Raw genomic sequence first — 26,778 nt, 5'->3', positions numbered from 1 at the left:
ATCACTATAGATTCATGGATTCTTATTTTTATTTGATGGGTCATAATCTATTACTATAATTATTTTGATGCTCAAATTATCCCTATTTTGGTCAGTAGGAACTCCTTCAAGCTTCAGGAAGTTTAATCTGATGCTATATTGCAGAATAGATGGGAAAAACAGAAGACAAGTTAAGAAACTTAACATAATTGAATCTAAAGCTGAAGTCCATATAGAAAAGAATGAATGTAATTAAAGTAATTTGGAAGGAAAAGGAAAAGGAAAAAGAAGGAAGCGGGATCACTGGGAAAATGGGGACCTCTGAGAGAAATAGGAAACTACAGGTTTTTATGAGGGGGGAAACTAGAAATCATCTGCAAATAGAAACTCAAAGGGAAAAACAGGTTTGATGATACTGAAATTTTTATTTAACTAATTTTTTTTCTACTATGGTTGATTAAAAGCCATAGAATTGCTCCATATTTTTTTGACAACAAAATGCTTAAAGAGTAATAACTAGGGGCCATATAATGTCATAATTATTAAACATAGTGTGGTTTGTTGAATTTCATAACTGTGTTATGAAATAGAAATTTAGTAGTAACTTCAATTTTCATAATTTCCACTGTAAGCAAGAATAAAAAGTTGTTTTGGATTGATATGCTCTAGTATATTCAAACACATTATCAGTCTTAAATCAAGTCTCTGACTCGTGATCCAGATTCTTGTTTGATTTTAAATGCCTAGCTCTTGTTGGCATTTGGGAGTGAGAAATTTGTTTCCAAGTGAAGCATTTGATTCTTTTGGTGTTAGTAAAATTCACACACACACACACACCCCTTTAAAAATATTGTTGTTAACTACACCTTTGTCTAAAGAAGAAACCATCAGAAACTAAGAACTTAGCTGCATAAAATCTTTAAGTCGCGACATGTTGTGACCAAGACATTCTTTGCCATATCTTGAGAGTTAAAGGTAAAAAACAGTCTCAGACCCAAGCATTCCACAAGAAGTGATAATGAGTGTTCTAAGTAGATATTTTGCCATTTCATCAATTTTTACAACTAAAAATATTTCATTCTTAATCTAAAACCAGATATCATTCTTCTTTGTGGATATAGCAAGAAAAATAACACAGGTTTGTTATCTCTCTAGCTATTATCTCATCAGGTTTTCTGAACTAGCTAGAATCCTAGAGGTTATTTCTGAGGACTAAACCTCATTCTGTCTATGGGATACCAAGTGGGTTTGTTCATTTGTTTCTTAATAGGTTAATATGTGGACTTAATTAAAATCCATTGAAAGAAATTATTACATGAAGTAATGTATTAACCATATAATATGTTGGGATAGTGCTGGGTGACTGTCTTAATTTCTGCTGCTACAGTTTATAAAAAGGAAAATCAAGTCAGTTGTTTTTGTTGGGAAAGAAGATTGCATGTTATCTGTATTTGCAGGCTTTCTGGCTCATATGCTGGAGGAATCCTTGCTGCGGGGGTGTTTTCATTTTCTCGTCTAACGTGGCAGTGGTCCATTGCAGCAGAAGTTTTTAGCTTAAACAATCTGTTTGTGGGGCTGCTTATGGCTCTTACTGTACATTTTGAGGAGGCAGCAACTGCAAAAGAGAGATCAAAGGTAACCTATTTTAATCAAAGTGAAATAAATTTTTTTGTTTTAATTGTTAGACAGATGCTGAATTTCTTTTTAACTTTGGTTTAGATACCATTTATCTATTCTGATTATTGTTGAGGCAATCTAGGTATATTGGAAGAGAAAATGATCTCAGTTCTCTTATCGTGAATGGGACCACTGTAGCTTTTGTAAAACGTGGGACTTTTTTCCCCCTCAGAGCTTAAACGTTTGGGGGGAATGAGAGGATTATCAAATCTGCTATGAGTCTTGTGAGAAAGAAAGGCTTGTTGGTTAATTCCACCATCATTTGTGTATCATCAGAAGGTGCCAAACTCTAGACTGACCACCTTAAATTATATACCATATGGTACATTGACTTACTCCCTAATTGCAAAAAAGATCAAATTTGTATTTTTCTTTCAAAGAAGGGTATCAAATATGAAAACAAAGTAGCTCAGAAGAGATTACAATGAATTCTTAAGTAACCACTGTCATCAAAATCATTTGAAGTGAGAAGGAGCTCTGTCTTCTAAGACCTTACAGTACACATGCCGGAAAATACCAAGTCATCTTAGTATAGGCAGCGCTGTATCATTAAAGAATATAAAAGCAAAAGAACATCATGATTCATCTGTGGTTCTCATAAACGCATCTGTGATGCTATTAGAGTTTATTCTTTTGTTTAAAGTAACTTTTTCTGATTGTGAAAATACTTGTTCAAAAAAATAAAAAACACTACCCAGAGATAACTACACTTCTAAATAAAAGGTGTTAAGTTTCATTTATCTAATTTCATAGAAAAAGTAAAAGCAGAATGAATTGTTGAACTTCAGTTATAGATTTTACTTGAATAAGAAGTACACAAAGTCCTATTAAAAGTAAGTTTGAAGACAGTCATTTAAGGATAAATGGCTATAATGTAAGGAGAATGAAAAAATATTAGTAAAACTAATGGTGATAAATTTTAGTGCCTGTTAAAGCATGACTGCTTGCACCTAAGAGGTTGATTTGAACCTTACTTATGGTACATGTGCTTGGTTTTAATATAAAGAATAGCTTTTCATTATTATGCTTACTTAGAATTTTAGGTGAATTTTTAACTTAGATTATTTTTCTTTTATTTATTTTCAGATAGCTAAAACTGGTGCCTTCTGCTGTGGCCTTAGCATATGTAATCAGCACACAATAGTACTCTATATTTTGTGCATAATACCATGGATCCTCTGTCGACTTTTAAAAGAGAAGGTAGGTTTTTGAACTTTGTAAAAATGAAAATTTGTAATATTTTATTTGGGTCCAGTATAACATTTGTGGCCTCAGAAAACTTGAGACTTTAATTTTTCTCGAGTTTTATATAAAGCATAAATAACCTTAGGCCCTAGCAACAGTGACTGAAAAAAATAGGATTTACAAAAATTATGCAGTATTGATTGCAGTGGCATCTGGACTGTTCCATAATTTTTTAAAACTGTTTCTAAAGAGAACCTCTATGAAAATAGGCTAAAAGGACTTAAAAGAACAATAGCAAATTTCCTTAATTGTTTTATTATGCATTCTAAGACAAAAGATGGTATACCAATAACACTTCATGTATTCATTCAGCTGTTGGTTGTCTGCTCTGTGCCATATGCTGCTTTAGGTGCTGGAGATACAATTCTCAACAAAACAGATAATATCCCTGCTATGGTGAACTAAATAATAAAATCCCTGATAAATTACAGCCTGTTTTCTCTGAACAAATCTGCCTAGAATTAAAAATGATTTATTTTAGTTTCTTCTTTCTCTGCAAGGAAAAGTGATTGCTAATTAAAATGGTGATATAAAGCAGGGTATGACAGTTACTTTGTCATGGCATTTGGAGAAATAGGTAAGAAGAAGGCAGAGAGTTGAGTTAGAAAGGATGGATGCCTTTTATTCTGTCAATCTTTCCTCCCAGAGGTTAAAATAATCTATATACAAAGTCAGTGCTGGGGCCATTTTACTTACTTAATTTATTCTTTGTTTGTGAGTTATACCTCAGCTACATTTATTCTACATTTATTTATCATTTTATTTGTCAGTTATACACAACTATAATCAGAATTATAATAAACACACTTACAATAAAATTGTTATATAGAAATAAGGAAATAATTGTACCAAAGTTTTAGATAACTGTATTTATGTGTTCACAAATGTGTTCACATTTTGTTTCTTAGCTTTTTGGCAGCAAAGCAGAAAGGGTAGGGTGGAAGTTATAAAATTCTAATTATGTGATTAAAAAATAAAAGGAAAACGTAATAGTTGACAGGAAAGATAAACTGTTAGTATTGAATTCTGTTAAGTCAATCATGTAAGTCCTTATGTAAGGTATATTGACTAGCATAATTGGCAATGACTTTAGTAGTGATTTTAAAGTATTTAGAGTTTTTAGCTATATAGTGGTTTTAGAGTGTACATGGTCTTTCCTTAAAAAAATCTTGATTTTAAAAACGGAGGTATAACATGAAGAATATAACTCAGCAAAGACTTTTCTACAGAATACAAAACTGAGGAGGTCCCACTGTTTTTTCTTGTCAGTCATGTGGATGCAGAGCTGGGGGATGGATGGACAACGTGCCCCATAGCTATTCTTACTCTGATATCCGTCACCTTAGCCAGGCTTCTGTCATGGGCAGAGATCAGAGAGGTGCATTCCCTGGCAAGAACCTGGAAAGCGAATATTTTGTGTTAGTTGATTGAAAGGAGAGTCGTATGTTTTGCATACAAACATACAGGACTCAGAGTTGATAATTTAGGAGCCTAGACTGAGGAAGGCCTGTTTGCCCTGGACTCAGGTGAGCTGCTGCTGAATGATGACATTTTGGGAGCCATGACTGTTCAAAAAACCTTTCATTTCCATTATTTAAATAGCAATAATGAAGAAAGGTCTTCCTAAGAAAATAAGGTCCTCCAATGAGGGATGGTGTAGTTGAATCTAGCTGGTTAGGTGATTCGAGACAGAACAAGAAGTCATGGGTCATTTGGTCTCAACCCTGGCTATTGTGTGTGTGTATGAGTGTATACACATATATGTATACATAAATATACATATATATATTAATGTATTTATGCATGTGTTTATACACATATATATACATGTATGTGTATTTATGCCAATGCCTGATCCTACCCCCAAATAATTTTTGTTTAATTGATGTGAGGTGAGACGCAGGCATTCCCCAAGTGACTCTAATGTGCAGCTATGGCTAAGAATCGCTCTCCTGGACTCTCTGTAATAGCTCTTATATAATTACCTCCCTGTTTATTTCTCACACAAAAGGAAAATTCTGTAGCAACTACATCTTACCATTTCAAATTCAGCTTTATAATATGCAGAAACTGCCACATTAAAGCATTTACTTTAATACCACTTTTAAGAATAGCAAAGGCTTGTTGTTAGATTAGTTCTTTCTTACAATCTTTTCATGCCATTATTTTTTATGTATCTTACTACTACTATAGAAATCTCAAATGAAATCAGTACTATAATAAAAACACTCCATTTTCAATTAAGAGTGTTTATTTGAAAATACTGATATAAATCAACTGCTTCTTCTACTTCTGGTGAATGTGAATTTTGGTTCTTGTATTCATTCTCATGTATGGATTTCTCTTTTTTATAAAGGAAAAATTGGCAATTTCCAATTATTATATTTGTAATAGATACCCTTTCCCAATTAGTAAAGTAAAATTTGGGTCTTTCTAGTATACCAGAATTCATATTCTTTTGGGCTTAGTCTTTATAAAGCTTTGTAGATATTGTCACTGGTCTTACAAATAAGCAGATACCTTGTTAGGGAATAAGATACATTCTCAAATAAGGTATATGAGGCAACATTGTTACATACTCTGACCAATTCCTTTTCTCATATTAATTGAGAAAAAAAAGAACATTTGGATGAGCTTAGAAGTTATGTAATAGCTAGCTTTATTTGTGCCAAACATTTCCATGAAATATCCAAAACTCTCCTAGAAAAAAATCATATTGTCAATGTATAATCATAATAGAATATCTCATTGAAGTTTACTCCTGTTGATGGTGATGAAGTTAATTGGTATTAGAACAATATTTGGGGCATATTCAAAATCAGCCAAACAGCACATAATCACTTCCAAGTGGGTTATATCAGCCGTGCAATGCTGCATGTCATGACATGGTTTTAAATGTAAAAGATACAATAAACATGATCCTCATGAGTTTTTGCTAATATTATTTGCTTCACTCAGATTTCACCTGCCATGCAAAGGAGGATTTCAGCCTGATGCAATTTTCTAGTAATCCATGGTAATCAGAAGGTTTACCATAGTATTCTGTGGTGACTTAATATAAATTGAGAGATCAGCTCTGTGTAAACATATTTGATGTTTTCCTTGATGTGTGCTTGAAGTTCCAGGGTGATTCGAGTAAAATAAACATTGTTATGTGACGCTGTGTGTTCTGATGCAGGAACTCTCCTTGGGTTCTTTGGTGAAGTTGAGTCTGTACTTCTCTGCTGGACTGCTGCCCTACGCCTACCTTCCTGTCTCATCCTACCTCAATCAAGCCCGTTGGACCTGGGGAGACCAGACAACATTGCTAGGATTTTTGACGCATTTTCTCAGGGAAGAATATGGAACATTCAGTCTGGTAAATTTACAGTTAAAGCCGTTTTAAGGAAATACACAGCAAAACATTGGTGTTCTGCCTGGACCATGACTGAAGAAAACAATGACAGTTGATAGAATTTTCATTTCTGTTACTTTTGTAACAAAGTTTCCCTTGAAATGTGGCCCTCAAGGTACTTTAGACAAAAAAAATGGAATCACTTAATCTGACATCACATTATTGTGGTAGAATATACTTCTCAGGATAACAAACATCAAAAGGACTCTCTTGTCTATATTGGAAGCATTGTGGTTTTATTAGTGTTGGGTGTCACTGTGGGAACTTCATCTGTGAATTAAAATATTTGGAAAAGGTTGAAGTGGAAAAAAACCAAAATCTTTAATTTACTTTGGCCAAAACACTTCTTTTTTTACGTATTTGATGAACAGTGTTTGTGTTAGTATTTTGTTTTTAAAATTGAAGTTGTGTAAAAGCTTCATAAAATATGATTTCATTAAATGAAACTTTACTCTAAAGAAGTTCAAAAGGCCTTGCTTTCCCTAATACAAAAATTAGGGAAAACATTAAATGTGGTTACAGTAAAGGTTATCTGAAAAATGAAAGGGTAAACAGAAGGGTTTTTTTTTTTTTCCTTTAAACTTTTTATTGTGAAATGATTTCAAACTGGCAGGACAGTTGCAAAAATAATACAAAACCCATACAGAGAACTCCAACATACCCCACCCCATCCCCAGAGACCCAAAGCCACCAACTTTAACATTTTGACATATGTTATGTTTCATTCTGTGTATCTGTTTGTTTGTCTTTCCATATTTATCAAACCATTTTCTGGACACTTGAGTTTAGATTTTATATATCATGCTCCTTGAACCCTTAATACTGCCATGTACATTTCCTAAGAACATGGATATTTACTTAAGTATCCACCTTAAGTGCAGTTTCCAAGTTCAAGAAATACAACATTGATATAAAGCTTACAGTTTATATTCCAGTTTTTTCATATGTCCCAGTAATGTGTTTTTTTGTCTTTTTTCCTCCCTTATTAGCTCCTGCCCAGGATCATGTATTGCATATAATTGTCATTGTTTCTTTAAATGTTCTTTTTTTTTAATTGTGGAAACATATATACAGCATAAACTTTCCCAACTCACCACTTCCAAGCATATCATTTAGTGGGATTAATCACATTTACAATGTTGTACTAGTCTTATCACCATCCATTACCAGAACTTTCCCATCACGAGACGGGTTTTTTCAATTTCAGTATAGATGGTTGTATTAGTTTTTTTTGTTTGTTTCTGGTTTGTGCTTTTTGTGTCTCACTTAAGTCCCAGAAGGGTACATATATGATATTCTATGATAGTATTTATACAAAATTCTAAACCATGCAGAAACTTAAACAATCTATTTTTTAAGAATACATTAAAAAGTAGTAAAACTACATATTTTACTGAAGCAGAGAAATGATTATCACAAAATCCTAGGTAGTAGTTACCACTGGGGGATGAAGAGAGAGAGGCCTGCAAGGACTTTGTAAGCCATCTTATAGTATTGTTGAGGTTCTGTTTATTAAATGAATGGAGGGTCTATAGATTTCTATTAAAACTTTATCCCTTAAATATACATTATATATGTTTTTGGTATGTGGGATACATTGCATAATAAAATAGATGAATTAAAGGATTGTTATTATTTTGACTTAGAGAAATTGATACTTTAAGTTTATACACTGGTTTACTTACATTGGTTCTTCCATAAAAATATTGTTTGAGGGCCATTCGTATTTGAAATTTGTATAATTCACACATCATTGTGAAATTATAGACTAACAGATGATAATAAACTTTAATCAGATTACCCAAAATGACCTGAGAGTTCATAATAGAAATGTAAAAAGTCTATTAATTCATTAATGTGTTATTTTTTCCTGCTGGAATAGTTTAACTGGTTTTCAGCCAATGTATTATTTCTTAAGTTCTTCCTAAAGGATGTCACTGGTTTTCACTGACTTATCTTTAAAAATTCTATAAGCTCTGAAGTAAAGACTTTGAATGAAGAGAGATGTTGCACTGTATATTTAAAACATGTATCATTTAAATCAAGATGGTTAAAACTGAATAGCCTAACAGCTTAAGTCTAATGCTTTTGCAAATAAACTTTTCTCTTTTGTGCTTAGGCCAAATCTGAAATAGGTTCCAGTATGTCTAAAATATTGCTGTGAGTATGAAATGTTTGAAACTATTTTTAAATGACTTATCTCTTGGTTCCTTTAAATGATTTTAGGGATTTCTGAGTCTATTTCTTTGTGAAGAAGTATGTCTGAGAAGCAGTTTTCAACTCTCCGGTTAAGTGTTATGTACACTGTGTACACTTAAGGAAATTCTAGCATTTCCTTCAATAAGATAAAGCTTAAGTTGAGTGATAAATACAACCATAAATAAGAATATTAGGCAACTATATAAAGCCTATAAAACTAAAATGTTTCAGTTTTTAGTTGGATACAAAATTACTGAATATGGTGTTGCTTTAGAAAGAAATTATTCCTTGTTCTAGTTTTTATATCTTCTTTCTTTTTAGAGACATTTGTAACATCATATTTAGCATAATTTGGAAATTATTTTTTGTTCTTTTTGTTGGAGCTGTGTTCTTTTAGTTTTTCTCAGCTTAATTTATGTAATGTCTCAAGACTTTTCCTCTAGGCTGTCCTTGTAGTAAGATCTATTTTGACTTCTGTAGTTTTAACATCCAAACTTATTAGAGCCAGTTTAAGCAAATATATTTTCATCGATGCTTTCTTCTGGTATTCTTGGAAAAATGTGTTAATATTTGCTTTAAAACCCACACAGAATTGAGACAACTTGAAGAATATCCATACTAATCCTGTAATACTTTTATAATGTTTTCCATATAAAATTATGGAATACTATGTTTCTATAACACTAACATGGTCTCCTAATTAATTAATTAAATTGGGACTCTCAGAGCTATTTGAAAAAAATATTTTTAAAGTACAGAAAGAATATTTCAACTTTTTATGAGGCAGTTCATATGTTCTCACAATTTCTTTTCTTGTTTACATACTAGCTTGTTTGCATCCTTCTGTCCTTCCTTTCTTTAAACTTTTCTCTTCAGCCAAAAACCAAAACAAGCTAGTATGTATTGTATTAGAGAATACAGATAAGCAAAAATAAAAAAATTAAAATCACCTATAATTCCAACATGCAATGATAACCATGATTATTAATTTGTTAACATTTTTATCTGTATCCCTCCAAAATTTTATATGCTTGTTTTAAATGGGATCCTAATATAAATATTGTTTTATTACCTTTCTGTTTTTCACTTTACACTTTATCTTGAAAATATTTCCCTGCCACCTGTTATAGTTATTTTTATATAACATTTTGATGTTTCTGACAATTTATTTTAAATATTTCCTTTCGTGTATATTTAACTTTTGTGGATCATTTTTTCTTTCTCATCGGGTAGAAGGTAGCAAGAAGCTCAGTTTCCCATCTATTTTATCAGTGTCTACTTGCTATCACTTTATTCGGCTTTACTCCGTGCTAAAAGATTCACTGCCTGCTCTTTTCTACTTACATTCAAGATTGCTGGTATATTTTGCTGTAACAAATCCCACACGAACTCTCAGCAATAATCCTAGACCATACTTCTTTTATTAGTTACACATAAGAATGATCTACTTGGGAATTTAAAGGACCTCCTTTACATTAAAATAACAGCAGTTAAGTTGTGTATCCAGAGAAATAGACTTGACAAAAGAGATGACCACCCACACTATTTGTTGGAACCAAATCATATTGTATAATGGAGGCATAATATTAGCACTCTCTGACTGAGTGAGAGAATTTCCGGTCTTTAATTGTTTCAGATGGACAGGCATGTTGAGAGGCAACTCATAATTAACTTACAGGAAAATCCTTGAAAAGATGGAACCTAATCATCTACCCTTTTCCCATCAAACATATTAAATTTTTTTTTTCCAATGCATGTCTCTAAATTGCAATCCTGAACAAGGAAATTATTGAATCTAACCCTAGGCAGTGGCCATCTTTTAGAGCTTACATATAGGCAACAGATCTCTGAGAATTAATTTTGAGAACTGACTTCATTCCTTTTGAAGAATGGTTTAAAATGGGTCTCATGCTGGAATCAGTTTTTCAAGTGCATTTGAAAATGAGTAAGGATATTTTCTCATAGTAGATGAGTCTCCATTAGTAAAATGCACATTGTGTGGTTTCCATAATTATGGCATCACATTTTCTCCAGTAAAATTGCCACTAGGGAGAAAAAAGTTCTTTGAGATGGGGAATATGTAGTCATTTCTTTTTGTAAAATTGGAGACTGCTAGAGTAGTAGTTATTTTAGAATTCAGATAAGACCTGGGAAATGCTTATCAATTAATGGAAGAATTTAGTTCAATTGTAGGGGAAAAAAAGAGGGTACATTTCTTGGGATTGCTTAAACACTTTTTGAACCAAATAACTAGAAAACAAGGAAGGCTTTTAAGGAAGAAGAGAACCCAGAAAAGAATAGTTGGAGATTATTGCTCTTGTCCTTTTATCTTCATGATTGGATCTTCAGAAAGCTACATGAAATAATTTTGTTTTTAACCACAAAATCACTGGAGCCGTGTTGACATTGCTGATAGAAGAAGATTCAAAACCCCATTTCAAACATTTTAGCAAACCAATCAGGAATATTGTGTTTGGTATACCAATATCAAAAATATGGAATCATTTGTTCTGATCCTATCCCAAATTATATGATTTGGTGACCACATGTTAGAATTTGAAAACATATTAGAACTTTTAACTCCTTCTTAGGGTACTCATTCTCTTGAATTAAAAAGAAGATAAAATAGTTTTAAAATCTCATCACAGTCCTTAGAATCGTTCAGTGCCTAATCAGATGTATTTCCCAAATATTTTCTTTGGAATTATCTAGATTTGTTTTATGCCAACAATAAACTAGGTTGTCTTTTACAGGTCTCAAGTAACCAATATGAGGACCGAACTGTCATTCAATATTCAAGCCCTTGCAGTTTGGGCAAATATATGTTTAACAAGAAAGTGAGTAATGTAATTCCTTTTCCTGATACTTTCCCCATGTTCATTAATTGAATTAATGTTTTATTATGTAGGACATTGCTAGTATTATCATTTTTTTTAATTTTTATTATTTTCTAATAAATAGCTCTCCTAATTAAGGCAAATATGTATAGCTTTCTTGCCAGTTTAGTTTTTTCTAATTATAAACAAATAATTTTTAAAAATTGAGTAGTATATTACAGTCTAGCTGGCAATTCATTTGCTGTCTTAAACTTTTGGTTTGATTCTTTTCCCTGCTCATAGTCAGTGATGACTTTGCAAAACAAGCAAGCACTTATTTAAATTTTCTCTGATGTTAAAAGAAAACCTAAAAAATATAGCACTATTAATTAACCTCTATTACCTTTTTCTTCATTTACTTCTAGTATGTTCAGTGTTATTTAACATTTGTATCTAAATGCATAAATGTACATAAGTTTATAGTTTTGTTTCTGTAACACTTCACATTATATGTAAGCATTTTCTCATACCATAAAAAATACTTAAAATAATTTAAATGTCTATATCATATTCCATCCTATGACCATAGCAGAATTTATTTAAATGTTCTCCTACTTGGGGATATTTAGATTGCTTCCACTTTTTCCACTATTAAAAGTGATAATAAAGCATCTTTATGGATTAATGTTTATCCACATTTCTGATTATTTAAGTTTTATACCTATATTTAAAATTACTGGATCAATAAGCATGAATATTTTTAAGTCTCTTGATATGTATTAACAAATTATTTTCCTCAAAGATTGTACTAATACATTGTTTTACTACTGTGTTCTCACAAGTATTATCATTTTTAAGTCTTTATTATTTGATACATGAAATTATTTTATTTTGCATGTGTTTGATTACTTATTAAATTCAAGAAAATTAATAGTTTGTATTTCTTCTGTGAATTTTAACTGTATGTCCTGTGCTGCATAGTTCCAAGGTAAGTTGTCTACAATATGTAGTTTGAGTTTATTACTGTTTGGCTTGTCTATTCCAATTCAGATTTTTAAAGCTAAGATCTTTCCCTATTCCTAGTTAAAAATGGAAAGTTCTGTAAATCCAAATATTTTTCATGTAATTTAAAGCTGTGTAATATTAGTATTGATATTCATGCATATAAATAATTTTCAGACACATTTTTATTATTTTTTGTAGGGAGAGACAGAATCCATCATTAATATGGCTTTTTACTGGAATGTTTTGCATTTATTCATCATTTTTTGCTTGGAGGGCGAATTTAGATATTTCAAAGCCACTTTTCATGGGTGTGGTAAGTTTTACTTAGATAAATCCTTTGTCCAGAAAGTTTGAGAATGTACAAACTTGTCTTTTGTGAATATTTTACAAGAACAAATTATTTCTGAAATGGTTAACATTTTATACATATTATTATAAACAAAGTTAAAATTATTGAACCAGTAAGGCTAAGGCCTCTTTTTAAGAAAAAATAAAAAAAAAAAACATTTAGTTAACACAATAGATAGAAAAATAAATTTAAGGTAGGTTTAAGTTAGTCATTAAAAAAAATTTGTTTGCAAATATAGATATTGTTACATTTCTCCTGGAGTTTTTGTTTTAATAGCAAAAGAAGTATGGATTGTAACTGGAGGCTCTTACCAACATATTCCCTGATTTCTTACATCATTAGTTCCAGACCTGAACTAATAAGGGCAATCACATTTCTGATTTTCCCTGGCTGCCATCTATCTCTGAGACTGAGGTATTTCCTCTCCTTATATAGAAACTCTGTATGTAGATAGCTCGTTTTTTTTAGTAGCTGAAACTGACTGTTTTGTTGCATTCAGGAAGCCTAATAAAAATTCCCCACTTGATCACCTGCGTTCTGAATCAATTTAGAAAGAAGATAAACCAGTGCAATGGGTGGGAGAATACCAATAACACCAAAATGGGAGAACATGGCTTACATCTGTGGGCAAGGAGGCTTGCTCATACTGAGTCCCAGAACTGACAGACATATCCAGTAGTCACAGACAGTGCTGCACAGGGCAGGCCTGTCCCTACCCCACCCCTACGCCACTGGTGTCATGGAGACTGAGTCTGCCCCTGGATAAGTGCTTGCTGTGGGCAACTCACTTCCAAGACAAAGAGGAAAGGTCAGGGCTATGCAAACCCCATCAGGTCAGTTCCTACACTCTCACCGGAAGAAGTAAGGGCAGGATGCTATGCTAGTGGAGCTTCTCCACATGGAAGGAAACATCAGGAGTAAGGCACAAGTCTTTCTCCATTCTCTCTTCCCCCGCCTACATATTTCAAGAGCTCAAGACCAAGGCCACAGTACTGAAAGAAATGTGTGGACCTGAAAAGGGATCAAACTGGGATGAGGAATGTTTAGACATTGAGAAATGAAGTGGTAGGGAGTTAGACTGGGAAGTCAGTTAACAAGACCTGAATAAGAGCAGGCACATGCAATATGTTTTGACAATGTGTTAGTACCCAACTGATTACATTAACTAGTTGATTGGACATGCTGTGCCTGGGTTGTTTCACAGGTAGAACGATTCTGGATGCAGAGCAATGCGGTGGTGGCCGTCCTCGCCGGCGTTGGTTTGGCTGCACTTGTGTCTGAGAGTAACCGACTGCTGAACAACAGCAGTGGGCTTCAGTGTCTGGAATGGCTTTCAGCAACTATTTTTGTAATTTACCAAATATATTCTAATTACAGGTAACCATGGTTATTTTTATGAAAAGTGCTACTCAAGCCATAGACATTTGGATATTTAGATTCTAGGGCTTTATTTCATTCGATTCCCACAGATTTTCAAGGCTCAGAGTGAGGCAGCTTAGCCTGAATGCAATCTTTCTTAAACTTTGGGGGTTGTTAAACTTCCTGAACCAGAATCAGCATGGGTGATGTGTAGTTTCAGGCCATTGCAAACAAGGGTTCAGTCAGTGCATGTAAACTAGTTGTATATTTTCCTCTGAAGAATCCTAGAGATATTTATATTGTGGAGTCTGGAGTGTATGTAAAAGTCCATGATATAAAATACCTCATAGATGGAGAGTAAGGACATTTGGGACTTTTTGCATGCCGTAAATTCACTTTATGCTCCAAAGATTTCATCTGAATAATACCTGGCCCTAACCCAGCTCACCCTGTAGTAGTAAATATTAATTATTTTTGAATAAAGTTTTAAAAGTTTATTAACCCTTATGCATTATTAGTATAATATGTATTTTTAAAATTGTTTTAATAACCATGACAATGAAAATCTGCCTCACATAAAAGATGTCCAAGTTTCAGATGATAGTTCATTTATTTTCAGCAGTACTGAAGAGTAGAAGAGTCCTTTGGAGTTCCATTGTAGTGAAATTCAACTGGTATTATTTTAAAAGATTAAGTTTCCCATTTCAACTTAATTTTGAAAACCAGTGTTCTTTATAATATAAGGGTAGAGCCAGTGTTGGGAAGGCTGCATCTCCAGGAGGCCTTGTGGGAGGGAAATGCATGTTCCAGACCCAGCTCCACAGCTAGTTCAAGAATGGTTCACCGAGCCCATAGTGTTTTTCTCAATCTTTTTTTTATTCCTGTCTTCTCCTGGCTCAGATCCTTAGGGCAGTTCAGGTTCAGCACCAGAGATGCTTGCAAGGGTGGGTGGTTTTGTTTTGTTTTTGTTTTTGTTTTTAATTTGCCCCTGGGGAATGGAATAGATAGTATCTTTGCTGGGTGTCAAAATGTAAGGGATAACCCTGCAAAGTAGGGAATCAAAGTAAGAAACAGTAATTGTTGCATCAGTTACAAAGGCAGGGTTAAAATTTTGTTCCTAGAAGTGTTTATTTGACCTATGATACTAACACAGTGATTCAACTTTAGGCTGTGTTTCTTAGCTCTATTAAATGTAATGGACCTGATAGTAACAGGAAAGAAATTGCTGGTTCCACTTTTTGATGCTTTTATTCTCTTATGGTCTTTTTTTCTTTTTTCATGGTAAGCTCTTGGAATTCATGCCAGGTTTTCTTTGACGTTAGAAAGTCCACTTCATTATTGAAAAGAGTTGTACTGTTGTAATTGGCAATAGCAGATAATGCCTTGAGAGAAGTAAACTCCACAAACCGTTCTTTCTCTTCCGTCTCATTGGCCTCACTCCCTAGAGGTATCTTGATTTAGAACGGAGAGAGGAACACAGGGAGACAGGGAACTGGTGGAGTCAACCTCAATACAGGAGAATCATACTAACATTAAATTTATGTCATAAATCGGCAGCTTTCTGTTTGCATTTCTGAAAATTCCTTTGGAGTAAGTGGAATTAACATGAAATTAGCCTAAAGTTCAATTGAATTGGAAATCTAACTTTTTTAAATGAACTGGGGTATGCTTCTAGGGGGGATAAACAAAAAAGACTTATTCTAAATGATTCCAGAAGTAAAGCATTTGACTCATTTTTTTGAATTCCAGTTAGCTCCTTCTGCTTTGTTTCAGATGATAGTATTCTCTTTTCAAATATATTCATCGTCTGAGAGGATATAAATTAGAATACTTTGAAATACTAGACGTAGATTGTGAGAAGAGAAAGGAATGGGATAGAAAATAAGCCTAATCTTGTTACAGCTGTAGCAAGTTATTGCTATTTTAATGGTTTTTTAATTCCTTTTATTTAGCATTTGTAACCAAAGGACCAACTATGTGACTGATAAATTTGCAAGGAACCTTCTAGCCTCTATGCCTCATGATGCAATTATCTTACTCAGAGGAGATTTGCCAGGGAATTCTCTCCGTTACAAGCATTACTGTGAAGGTTTGAGGCCAGATATTTCATTAGTGGATCAGGAAGTAAGTATATGAAAAATATACTTAGAATATGGTAATAATAATTTTTAAAAATGCTGTTTTTAAACAAAACTATCTTTGTAACAGTGGATGAGTACAGTTTTCATGATCACTTAGGGAGAATGTGTATCACATTCTTTTGCTTAACTAATAGCATAAGTCATATGAATTGCTTCTTTCTCATTTAAATGGAATATTTTAAGAACCAATGTATTTCATGCTGGATTCAAACAATATTCTAGTACACTATTTCACATGACAAACCATGAAAATATTTATTGTAAGTTTATTTTTATATTGTACTTTTACATTCAGCCAATTCAACCATTCTAATTAATAATGGCCCACTGGCCTAGGAATAAAAACAAATTAGGTTGGATTGAAAATAAATCATACTGTGGGTATATAAACATTGTACTCAAAATAGAAATTCTAAACCACATTTTGCTATCAAATCTTTGTACAAAGTTTGGATTTGGATTGTTGAGCTTATGACAAAAATATGTTTAGAAAGACTCATGAAAATTTTGAAAGCTATTAAAATAACTGGAACTGAAGAAATATATTTAAACTATAAGATCTATTATTTAAGCCATTAAGTACTTAAAAGGAAAAAAAATTATCTCTACTGTTTTTAGGCAGGCATCAGGAAAAGAGAAATTCTTAATATTGAAAGAATAATATGATTAGTTTGAGCAAATTATTAGGCTTAATACTTATTCAGTAAATTTTGTTGAATTAATGAATAAGTGATTTTTTTAAGAAAACAATATGAACATATTTTCAAATATAGGAAATTTTGCAAATTATATGTATTTTTGTAAGCAGTTTGCCTTTATATCATGTACACAGATTAATTACTTTGAGCCTCAGTATAGCATCTGACGAAAGGTAGGTTATTTGTTGATAATATGATATTAAATTAAGATTTTAAATATTGCTGGGCTGGCAGCTACTATAGTTGAGAAGCATGAATTTCAGAGTTAATAAAACATAAATTCAAATCCCCATTCTGTCCTTTCCTGGATATTTCACTTCTGTCAGTTCATAGGATTAATAACTTTTTTCCTCAGAGCTTCTGTTACCTTACTTGTGAAATGGAAATGATCATTGTGTAAGTTAGGATGCTTTTGAAGGCAAGAAACAGAATGCCTGACTGAAAGTAACTTGAACTATGGAGTTTTTATCTTGCATAACAGGTAGTCTGGAAATAGGAGGTTTCAGGATTGATAATACAAGCAGTTCATTGTTAATGTTCTGGGGCCGCTTTAGGGCAGTTCTCTTGACTTTTCCTCTGTTACAAGATGGATGCCAAATTCCAAACATCAAATCCTACAATGACCACCTTTAAAGGCAGGAAGCAAGGTGCTTATTTTGGGGCACCTTGTTTACTCTTGCTCGCTCTCTTTATTGGGAGTGATATATACCCCAGAAGCCCCCGGAAGATTTCCATTCAGGCTTCATGGACCAGTATTTGGTCACATGCCCACTTCTAAACCACTCGCTAGCAAAAAGGAATGACTATAGCTGAGCACATTGCTGCTCTGAACTACCTGATCAAAATCAAGAATACATTAGTGAGGAAGAAGGTATTAGCTGTTGAGTCAGCAAGCAACAGTATCTGATACAATTATTCTCAATAATAAAGTTATTATGAGAATTAAATGAAGCACATTTTAAGGTCATAGTATACAGTGAGTACTTAATTAAAGTTAATATCTCCAAGAACTGAAACTTTGGGGTAATAAAATTTAATTCAGTAAATATTTTTTGAGTACTTACATTGTATACTGAAACTAAAATTAATCTGTCATTTGCTAGTTGAATGACATATAAGGTAAACAAAACATAAGCATAATTGCTCAAGTAATATCTACACTCTTAACAAAACTTTGAAAATGTAAGTAGTCTTTTCTTTAAAAAGAGGAAATCTGTACATATTAAAGTATAGAATCAAGTGTTATTTCTGAGATTTTTTTCTGGTATAAATGATTTATTTTAATCAAAGGAAGATGTAAGGACATGTAATTAATTGGGGGCTATAATAAATTCAGATAATTTAGACAAAAGGGCTTTTAAATTTGAGACCTAGATTGTCATATGATTGAGCCTTTCAAAGGAGGGATAATATCTTATTACATCATAGGTCAGCAATACTTGTTTGAATGAATGAATGAAAGAATGGAGTATTGAGACATCTCTTTATTTTGGCTGGTTGCCTAGCCTGGCCATCAAAAAAATTTCTACTTCAGCAAACATATTTTGAGAGCTGTTTTATGCTAGGCAGTGTGCTAAGAGCAAAGGTACACAGATGAAAAGATACAATCCCTTCCTTGAAGGAGTTCCACAGTCTAGTGAGTAGGCTAAGAGGTATGTTAGAGGGAGGCACAAAGTGCCATAGGAGCCTGTCATTCTGGCATTATAGAAGTGATATTGAAGCAGGCCCTGAAAGTTGAGTGTGTTCTTCAGGTATAAAATTGGGGGAAGGTCATTCTGGTAGTCAGTCAAATGCATGGAGATAAAAAGAATGATAGTCATACCTAAGACAAAATCCACGGTTACGTCATTAGAAAAGTAGTTCCACATAGCTTAGGTGTGCCTGTATTTTTTTAATTATGTGTATATTTAATGGGTATATTCACATTTTAGAATCTTGTCTTTGTACTTGATAAACTTTATTTTTTAAAGTATGACATCATTTGTGATTTTTTTCTGACAGATGATGACTTATGAGTGGTATTTGCCCAAGATGGCAAAGCATCTGCCAGGTGTCAACTTTCCTGGGAGCCAGTGGAATCCTATGGAAGGAATATTGCCTAGTGGAGTGGTCACATTTAATCTTTATCATTTTCTTGAAATAAATAAACAGTAAGCATTCTTTTCATATAATAGCTTTTCTAAATTCTTAAGCTTTTCTAAAATTGTTTATGTAGCAGCTGTGCCTCATCCAAAAGACCAATTTTCTACACCTATTTCCCTGTCACCAGCGAGATTATCTTTGTAATTAAATTGAATATCTGTGCATAAATGAGGCCAGGCAGAAATCAATGTTATTGTTCTGGGTAGGGGAAAAATAAAGACAGATTAGCAAAAACAGCAAATAAGATCTTAGTACAATTCAGAGAAATTGGAGATGTGCCTGCCTACTTGAAATCATTGCAGGTGGATTGCAAGCAATTATAGTTCCTCCAGATGAACACCAGGGCCCGCTTTTAAGTGTAAAGCAAATGTTTTCCAGGAATAATCACTATTAAAAATAGCTTACTGTTTTTTCTAAAGGATAAGACATTTTACATAAATAAGAAAAACACCTGCAGTTATGCTAGCTGAGATAAAATATGAGAATTGTGAATTCCATACCTTAAGAACACAAAATTATTCTTAAAGTTAAGAATAAATATCTCCTTCAATGGTAAACTGTTGAACATTTTTCCTCTCTCTGAAATGCTTAGGATTGTCCGGAACTTGAAGAAGAAAGATCTATTTTTTTTTTTCTGTTTTTTCATAATGGGGAAGTTAGAAATTTTTCATAAATTCCAAAGTTAAATTATTATCTCCTGCTAAAAAACATAATAATTTGGTATTTTTGGTGTTCAGAGCCTGAAGTTTACTGTTGCTCATGAGTAATACTTACGAAGGTAATAGTTATAAATGAATTATGAGAATAATATTTAATTGTTCTATTTTGGAATAAAATGTTAAGAACCATTAAAAATCTTAGATAGGCATTTTTGGTGAATTTTATTGAATTCAACCTCACAAACTTTTATTGGATATCTCCTTTTTTCCAGTTTCTAGTAGGGCCTGGCAATAAAAAAATGAATGAGACATTTCCAAATTCAAGTAAGCCACAATCTAGTTGTTTATAGACACAGATAATGAATACAAATAATGATAATATGATGGGATAAGCTCTATTCTTACCTTATTAAGATGTAGTAAATGCTCAATATGTGTTTACTGAATGGGTGGCTTAACTGACAGTGTAAACGAAGTGTTCTGGGAGCATGAATGAGAAAGCAGTTAATTCTGCTGGGGGTGGAGGCGGGGTGGTGTTTCATTCAACGTTGATTTAATACATATTGGGTATCAGAATGTTCTAAGAACTATTCTAGCAGAAGATGAATGAGGCATGTTCCCTGCTGTTGCCATTTTTCAGAGAGGGTTTCAGGTGATTTTTAAATATGAAACAGATAAATTATCATGTCATCTGGTAAGTGTGATAGTGTCCGTCTGGACAAAATGTTGGGTACTTAAACAGAGTCTTAATTGCTGGGTGGGCGTTTGCCAAGTGAGTGGGAGAAGGCTGATTCAGGGGAACTGCATGTGCAAAGCCATGGAAAGGTCCTAGTGAGCGCTGGTGAAACTGGATAGCTCAGCAAGTTTGAAGCTCAGGGCTTAGAAGGCTAGATGAGGGGATGTGTCTGGAGGGATGGTGAGGCACAGATAATGAAGGGCTTTATCCTACAGGCATGGGAGTCTTCATTATGGAAATAATGCATGCCCCCTGTAGAAAACAGACAATACAGAAAAGTATAAAGAAGATCAGTATTATGTCTTTCAAGGATAACCACCGTTAACATTTTGGTAAACTTTTTTCTATTCCATTCATTTTTAACATAAATTATATATTTATACATACACATTCAACACATACATATGCCCTATTTTACATAGCTAAGATAATATTTTAGTTTTCTCTTCAGTTTTTTTATACTTAGCATTATATTGTGAGCATTTCCCATGTGATTAATAAAGTGTCTTCATAACCGTCATATTTTGACTGTGTAATATTTTCATATAGATACATAGTCATTTAACAAAATCTGTTTTTGGATGTTTTTGTTGTAATATAACATGCAGATGAACATTCTGGCATTTGAACTCTTGTTAATATTTTTGATTATCAAAAGTCTCTGGGTAAACATTGCTCATTGCTGTCAATTTTTAAATAAAGTTTTTAATTTAAAAAACTAGTATGTATTCATTGCAGAAATAAGAAATTATAAAAAACTAGAAGTAGAAAAATAATGATCTTTATCACTCAGAAACAACCAATGCATCAAAAGTATTATTTACAAAGTTAAAATCATAGTATAAAAGACTGTTTTTTTTCATTCAGTGAGTTATAAACATTTCTTATGTTTTTGCAAACTCTTTGTAAATATTTTTAGTAGGCACCTATACTATAATTTAATAGATGAATGGAACTATTAGTGGATATTTAGCATGGTATCTAAATTTTAACTATAGCAGAATCAATTGGCTACAACAAATTCAATTGAATTATTGATAAAATCTCAGAAGTGAAATTATTAAGTCAAAGGACATGAATGATTTAAAAGCACTGGATAGAGGCTCCCCCCCCCACAAAGTGTTGGACCATCAGCATCACGTGAAAGCCGTCTGATTGAGCACTTTTCAAAGGAAGGAAATTACTATTTTTTGAGCACCTATTATGTTTTTAAAATTTTACTTCTAAATTAACATGCAGAAAAATTGACCTTTTTGGTGTACAGTTCTATGCATTTTAACACATGTATAGATTTGTATAACCACCAGCACAGTCAGGATATAGAACAGATCCAAGACCCCCAAATCTCTCAACCCCTGAGCTGTTCTTTGTTGCTATGGTTTTGCCTTTTCCAGAATGTCATATAAATGGAATCATGAGGTATATGATCTTTTGATACTGCTGTACTTTGCTTAGCATAATGCCCCTGCCATCCATCCTAGTTGTTGTGTGTATCAGTAGTTTGTTCCTTTTTATTACTGAGTAGTATTTCATTGAATGGATGTGCCATACATAGTTTGTTTATCCATTCACTGTTGAAGAAAATTTGGGTTGTTTTAGAAATTATGAATAGAGAGCAGCTATAAACATTCATGTGCAGGTTTTTGTGTAAATATAAATTTTCAAACCTAGAAGTGGGATTGATGGGTTGTTAGTTTTCCTACTGTTAAGTTTTGAGAGTTCTTTACATATTCTAAATACAAATCCTTTGTCAAATATGTGATTTGTAATTATGCTCTCAGTTTTTAACTTGTCTTGTTATTCTCTTAAGAATGTCTTTGTGAGCAAAAGTTTTTTTTTATTTTGAGGAAATCCAATTATCATTTTTTTTTCTTTTATGGACAATATTTTGTCCATAAGAACTCTTAATTCCAGATGAGAGATTTTCTCCTATATTTTCCTCTAAGAGTTCTATGGTTACATGTTTCACATTTTAAATTTATGCTCCATTTTGAGTTAATTTTTGTAAGATGTGAGATTTAGGATGAGGTTTATTATTTTATTTTATTTCATTTTATTTTTTACATATACATGTCAAATTGTCCTAATGCCATTTGTTAAAAAGATTATCTTTTCTGCATTGAATTGCATTTGTACCTTTCATTGTATCTACAAAATTCCTTATAGGGTTTTTAATTGGGATTGCTTAAATCTGTAGATCAATTTGGGGACAAGTGACATCTTCACCATATTGAATTCTTCCAATCCATGGTTATGGTATGCCTCTCAATTTACTTACATTTCTTTGATTACTTTCACCAGATTTTGGAATTTTAAGTATACAGACTCTATATGTTTTATTATATTTATATCTAAATATTTGATTTGGGAAGCTATTATAATAGTATTTTTTTTATTTCAGTTTCCAGTTGTTCATTGCTATTATATAGAAATGCAATTGATTTTTGTATGTAAACCTTGTATCCTGCAACCTTGCTAAACTCACTTTTTATTTTACAGGGGATTTTTGGAGATTCTTGGCATTGTTTACATACACAAACGTATCATCTATAAAGAGGGACAGTTTTATTTCTGCTATTCCAATATGTGTATTTCTTACTTTTTCTTGCTTTATTGCATTGATTAGGACTTCCAGTATGATGCTGAAAAGGAGTGGAGAAAGTGGAGATCCTTGCCTTGTTCCTAATCTTAGGGCCAAAGCATTCAGTCTTCCAGCACTAAGAATGGTATTAGCTATAGACTTTTTTAATACCCTCTATCAGGTTAAAAAAGTTCCCTTATATGCCTAGTTTGCTACATGTTTTTGTCATGAATGAGTGTTGAATTTTGTCAAATGTCTTTTCTGTATTAATTGATATAACATGGTTTTTCTTCTTTAAAGTGTTAATATGATGGATTACATAGATTGATTTTCAAATATTCAACCAGTCTTGCATTCCCAGCATAACCCCATTTGCTAACGGTATATTATTCATTTTACATATTGATGGATTGTATTTGTTAATATTTTGTTGATTGTTGTATCTGTGCTCCTGAGTGATACTGTTCTGTAGCTTTTTTTTCGTGTACTTTATTTTTCTGGTTTTGGTATCAGGGTAATTCTAGCTTCCTAAACTGGATTAGTAAGTGTTTCTCCTCTTCTGTTTTCTGAAGGAGATGTGTAGAAATCTCATTTCTTCTTTAAATGTTTGGTAGAATTCAACAGTAAAATTATCTGGGCCTGTATATTTCCTTTTTGGAAGGTGTTTTAGTTTCCTAGGCTGCTTAAAGCAGATCGCATGAAATGGATTGGCTTAAAGAAATGGGGATTTTTTAACTTACAGTTTGAGGCCAAGCAAATGTCCAAATCAGCGCATCATCAAGTCAATGCTTTCTTCCCAAAGACTGGCTGCTGGTGATCCTTGGCTTTTCTCCCACATGGCAGGACACAGGGAGGTGGCTGCTGGTCTCTCCCTTCTCTTCCAGGTTTTGTTGATTTCAGCTTCTTCTGCAGCGCTCTCTCTCTCTCTCTCTCTCTCTCTCTCTCTCTCCAATCCATTTATAAAGGACACCAGTAATAAGACTAAGTCTCATCCCCCATCCTGAATAAGTTGAATCACACCTTAACTGAAGTAGCCTCATCAAAAGATCTTAGTAAAATGGGTTTACACATACAGGATTGGATTTGATTTAAGGACATGTTTTTCTGGAGTGTCATATAGCTTCAAAATACCACAGAAGGTTTTTGACTAAAAATTCAATTTCCTTAATCAGTACAGGACTATTCAAGTTATCTCCTTCTTGGGTGGGTTTTCATAGCTGTGGCTTTCAAGGAACTGGCCCATTTCATCTACATTGTCAAATTTATGTGCATAGGGTTTTTCATAGCATTGCCTTATCATTTTAATGCCCTTGGGGGCCTTTGGTGTTACCCCTCTTTCATTTCTAGTATTGGTAATTGTTATCTCCTGTATTTTTCTTTGTCATTCTGGCTAGAGGTTTCCCAAGTTGATTAATCTTTTCAAAGAACCAGCTTTCAGTGATTTTCTCTCTTTTTCTGTTTGAAATTTCATCAATTTTATTATTTTTTTCTTCCTTCTGCTTGTTTGGGGTTTATTTTGCTTTTCTTTTTCTAATTTCTTAAGATTGAAGGTTAGATTGTTGATTTGGGGAATTTTCTTCTTTCCTAATGTGAACATTGAGTTCTATAAATGTCTCTTTAAGCATTTTTTTAGCTCCATTTTGATATGTGATATGTCATATTTGCAATAAGTTCAAAAATTTGTATTTCTCAAGCCTTCCTCTTTGACCCATGGATTATTTAAAAGTATGTTGTTTAATTTCCAATTATTTCAAATTTTCCAGTTATCTCAGAATTATTGATTTCTAGTTTAATTCCATTATAGTCAGAGAGCCTACTTTTTATACTTTCAGTTCTTTTAAATTTGTCTGCTTGGTTTTATAACCCAGGATGTGAACTATCTTAGTGGAAGTTCCATGTACTTTTGTAAAGAAAGTGTATACTGTTGTTGTTGGACAGAGTGTTCTATAAATGTCAGTTAGATTCATGTGGTTAATGGTGTTGTTCAGTTCTTCTATATCCGGCTGATTTTCTGTCTACTTGTTCTGTTGATTACGGAGAAGAATGGTGACGTTTCCAACTATTTTTGTGGTTGTGTCCATTTCTCCTTTTGGTGTTACCGGTCTTTTGAAGCGTTGTTGTTAGATGCATAAACATTTAAGATTGTTGTGTCTTCTTGGTGACTTGATCATTTTATTATTAGGTAATGTCCCTCTATATCTCTGGTAATTTTTCTTACTCTTATCTCTACTTTGTCTGATTTTAATATAGCCACTCCAGCTTTCTTCTTATTAGTGTCTTCCTGGTATATCTTTTTTCATCCTTTTCCTTTAACCTACCTATATTGTATAAAGTAAGTTTCTTGTAGACAGCATATAATTGGATCTTATTTTATTGTCCATTATGACAATCTCTGCCTTTTAATGAGTGTATTTAGAACATTTTTATTTAATGTATTATTGATGTGTTTGGCTTAAGTCTACCATTTTATTATATGTTTTCTGTTTGTTTCCTCTGTTTCTTATTCCACTGTTTCCCCTTCCCTGCCTTCTTTTGGATTATTTGAATATTTTTTAGTATTCCCTTTTTAAGTTATTTAATGAGAGTTTTACTAAATCTCCTTGTAATTTTTTTAAGTGATTTGCTCTTGGGATTACAGTATATGTACTTTACTTTTCACAGTCTACTTTCATGTTCTACTTAGGATTAATGTTTTAGCATTTCAAGTGGAATCTAGAAAACTTATCACTATAAAAGCCCATCTTACTTTCCCACTGTTGATTATAGTTACCAAATAAATCATAGTGTTATAATTTTTGCTTTCCACTGTCATATATATATATATAAAGGAACATAAGAGGAAAAAGAATAGTCTATAATATTTATCCAGGTATTTACCAGATCTGTTACTCTTCCTTCAAACCTGATATTACAAGTTTCTGTCATGTATCCTTTCCCTTCCATCTGAAGATACTCCTCTGGCATTTCTTTTCGTGCAGAACTATTGGCAATGAATTCTCTTAGCTTTCCTTCATATGAAAATGTCTTTATTTCACTTTCATTTTTGAATAATATTTATGGATATAAAATTATTTGTGAACAATTCTTTTTTTTTCCCCTGCACTTTAAAAATGTTGTTTCACTTCCTTGTGGCCATATGGTTTCCGATAAGAAATCTACAGTCATTCAAGTCATTTTTCCCCCTGTACAAAATGTGTTGTTTTTCCCTGGCTGCTTAAAATTTGTTTGTTGTCCTTAGTTTTCAGCAATTTGATTTTGATATTTCTGGGCATAGATGTCTTTAAGTTTATTCTGTCTGGAGTTCACCGAGTTTCTTGAATCTTAATGTCATTCACAAAATTTCGGAACTTTTCAAACATTATTTCTTTAAATGTATTTTCTGCTCCACAGTCTTTCTCTTCTCTTTCTGGGACTCTGATGATATGTATGTTGTACCTTCTGCTATTGTCCTACAGTTCCTGAGACTCCGTACATTTGTTTCCAGTCTTTTTTCTCTCTTTGTTGAAACTGAATAATTTCTATTGATTTCTTTTCAAGTTCATTGACATTCTCTCTTTCCAATTGAGCCCATCCAGTGAATTTATTTTTGTTACTGCGTTTTTCAGTTCTAAAATTTCCATTTGGTTCGTCTTTATAGCTTCTATTTCTTTGATGAGATTTTTCTATCTTTTCATTTATTTCAAGAATATTTATCCTTATTTCTTGGTGCATTGTTATAATAGCTGTTTTAAAGTCTTTGTATGACAATGCTAACATCTGTGTCATCAGGCCAGTGACCAGATTTACTCTGGCTACAAG

General features: G+C 32.7%; 1 protein-coding gene across 1 annotated transcript in view; it reads left to right on the top strand.

Annotated features, from left to right (window-relative positions):
- Nucleotides 1–26,778, top strand: part of TMEM260 (transmembrane protein 260) — a 65,071-nt gene that overhangs the window by 24,347 nt on the left and 13,946 nt on the right. The window contains exons 4-12 of the mRNA XM_037832641.1: nucleotides 1,437–1,614; nucleotides 2,743–2,856; nucleotides 6,080–6,259; nucleotides 8,415–8,455; nucleotides 11,248–11,331; nucleotides 12,514–12,628; nucleotides 13,869–14,041; nucleotides 15,976–16,147; nucleotides 18,864–19,012. Coding sequence (XP_037688569.1) covers nucleotides 1,437–1,614; nucleotides 2,743–2,856; nucleotides 6,080–6,259; nucleotides 8,415–8,455; nucleotides 11,248–11,331; nucleotides 12,514–12,628; nucleotides 13,869–14,041; nucleotides 15,976–16,147; nucleotides 18,864–19,012 — 1,206 coding nt within the window. The remainder of the gene's footprint in view (nucleotides 1–1,436; nucleotides 1,615–2,742; nucleotides 2,857–6,079; nucleotides 6,260–8,414; nucleotides 8,456–11,247; nucleotides 11,332–12,513; nucleotides 12,629–13,868; nucleotides 14,042–15,975; nucleotides 16,148–18,863; nucleotides 19,013–26,778) is intronic.

Source organism: Choloepus didactylus, chromosome 4 (assembly GCF_015220235.1).
Source record: "Choloepus didactylus isolate mChoDid1 chromosome 4, mChoDid1.pri, whole genome shotgun sequence".
Classification (NCBI taxonomy): domain Eukaryota; kingdom Metazoa; phylum Chordata; class Mammalia; order Pilosa; family Megalonychidae; genus Choloepus; species Choloepus didactylus.
The sequence above is the reverse complement of the archived record's forward strand: the minus strand, read 5'-3'. Positions and strand labels throughout refer to the sequence as shown.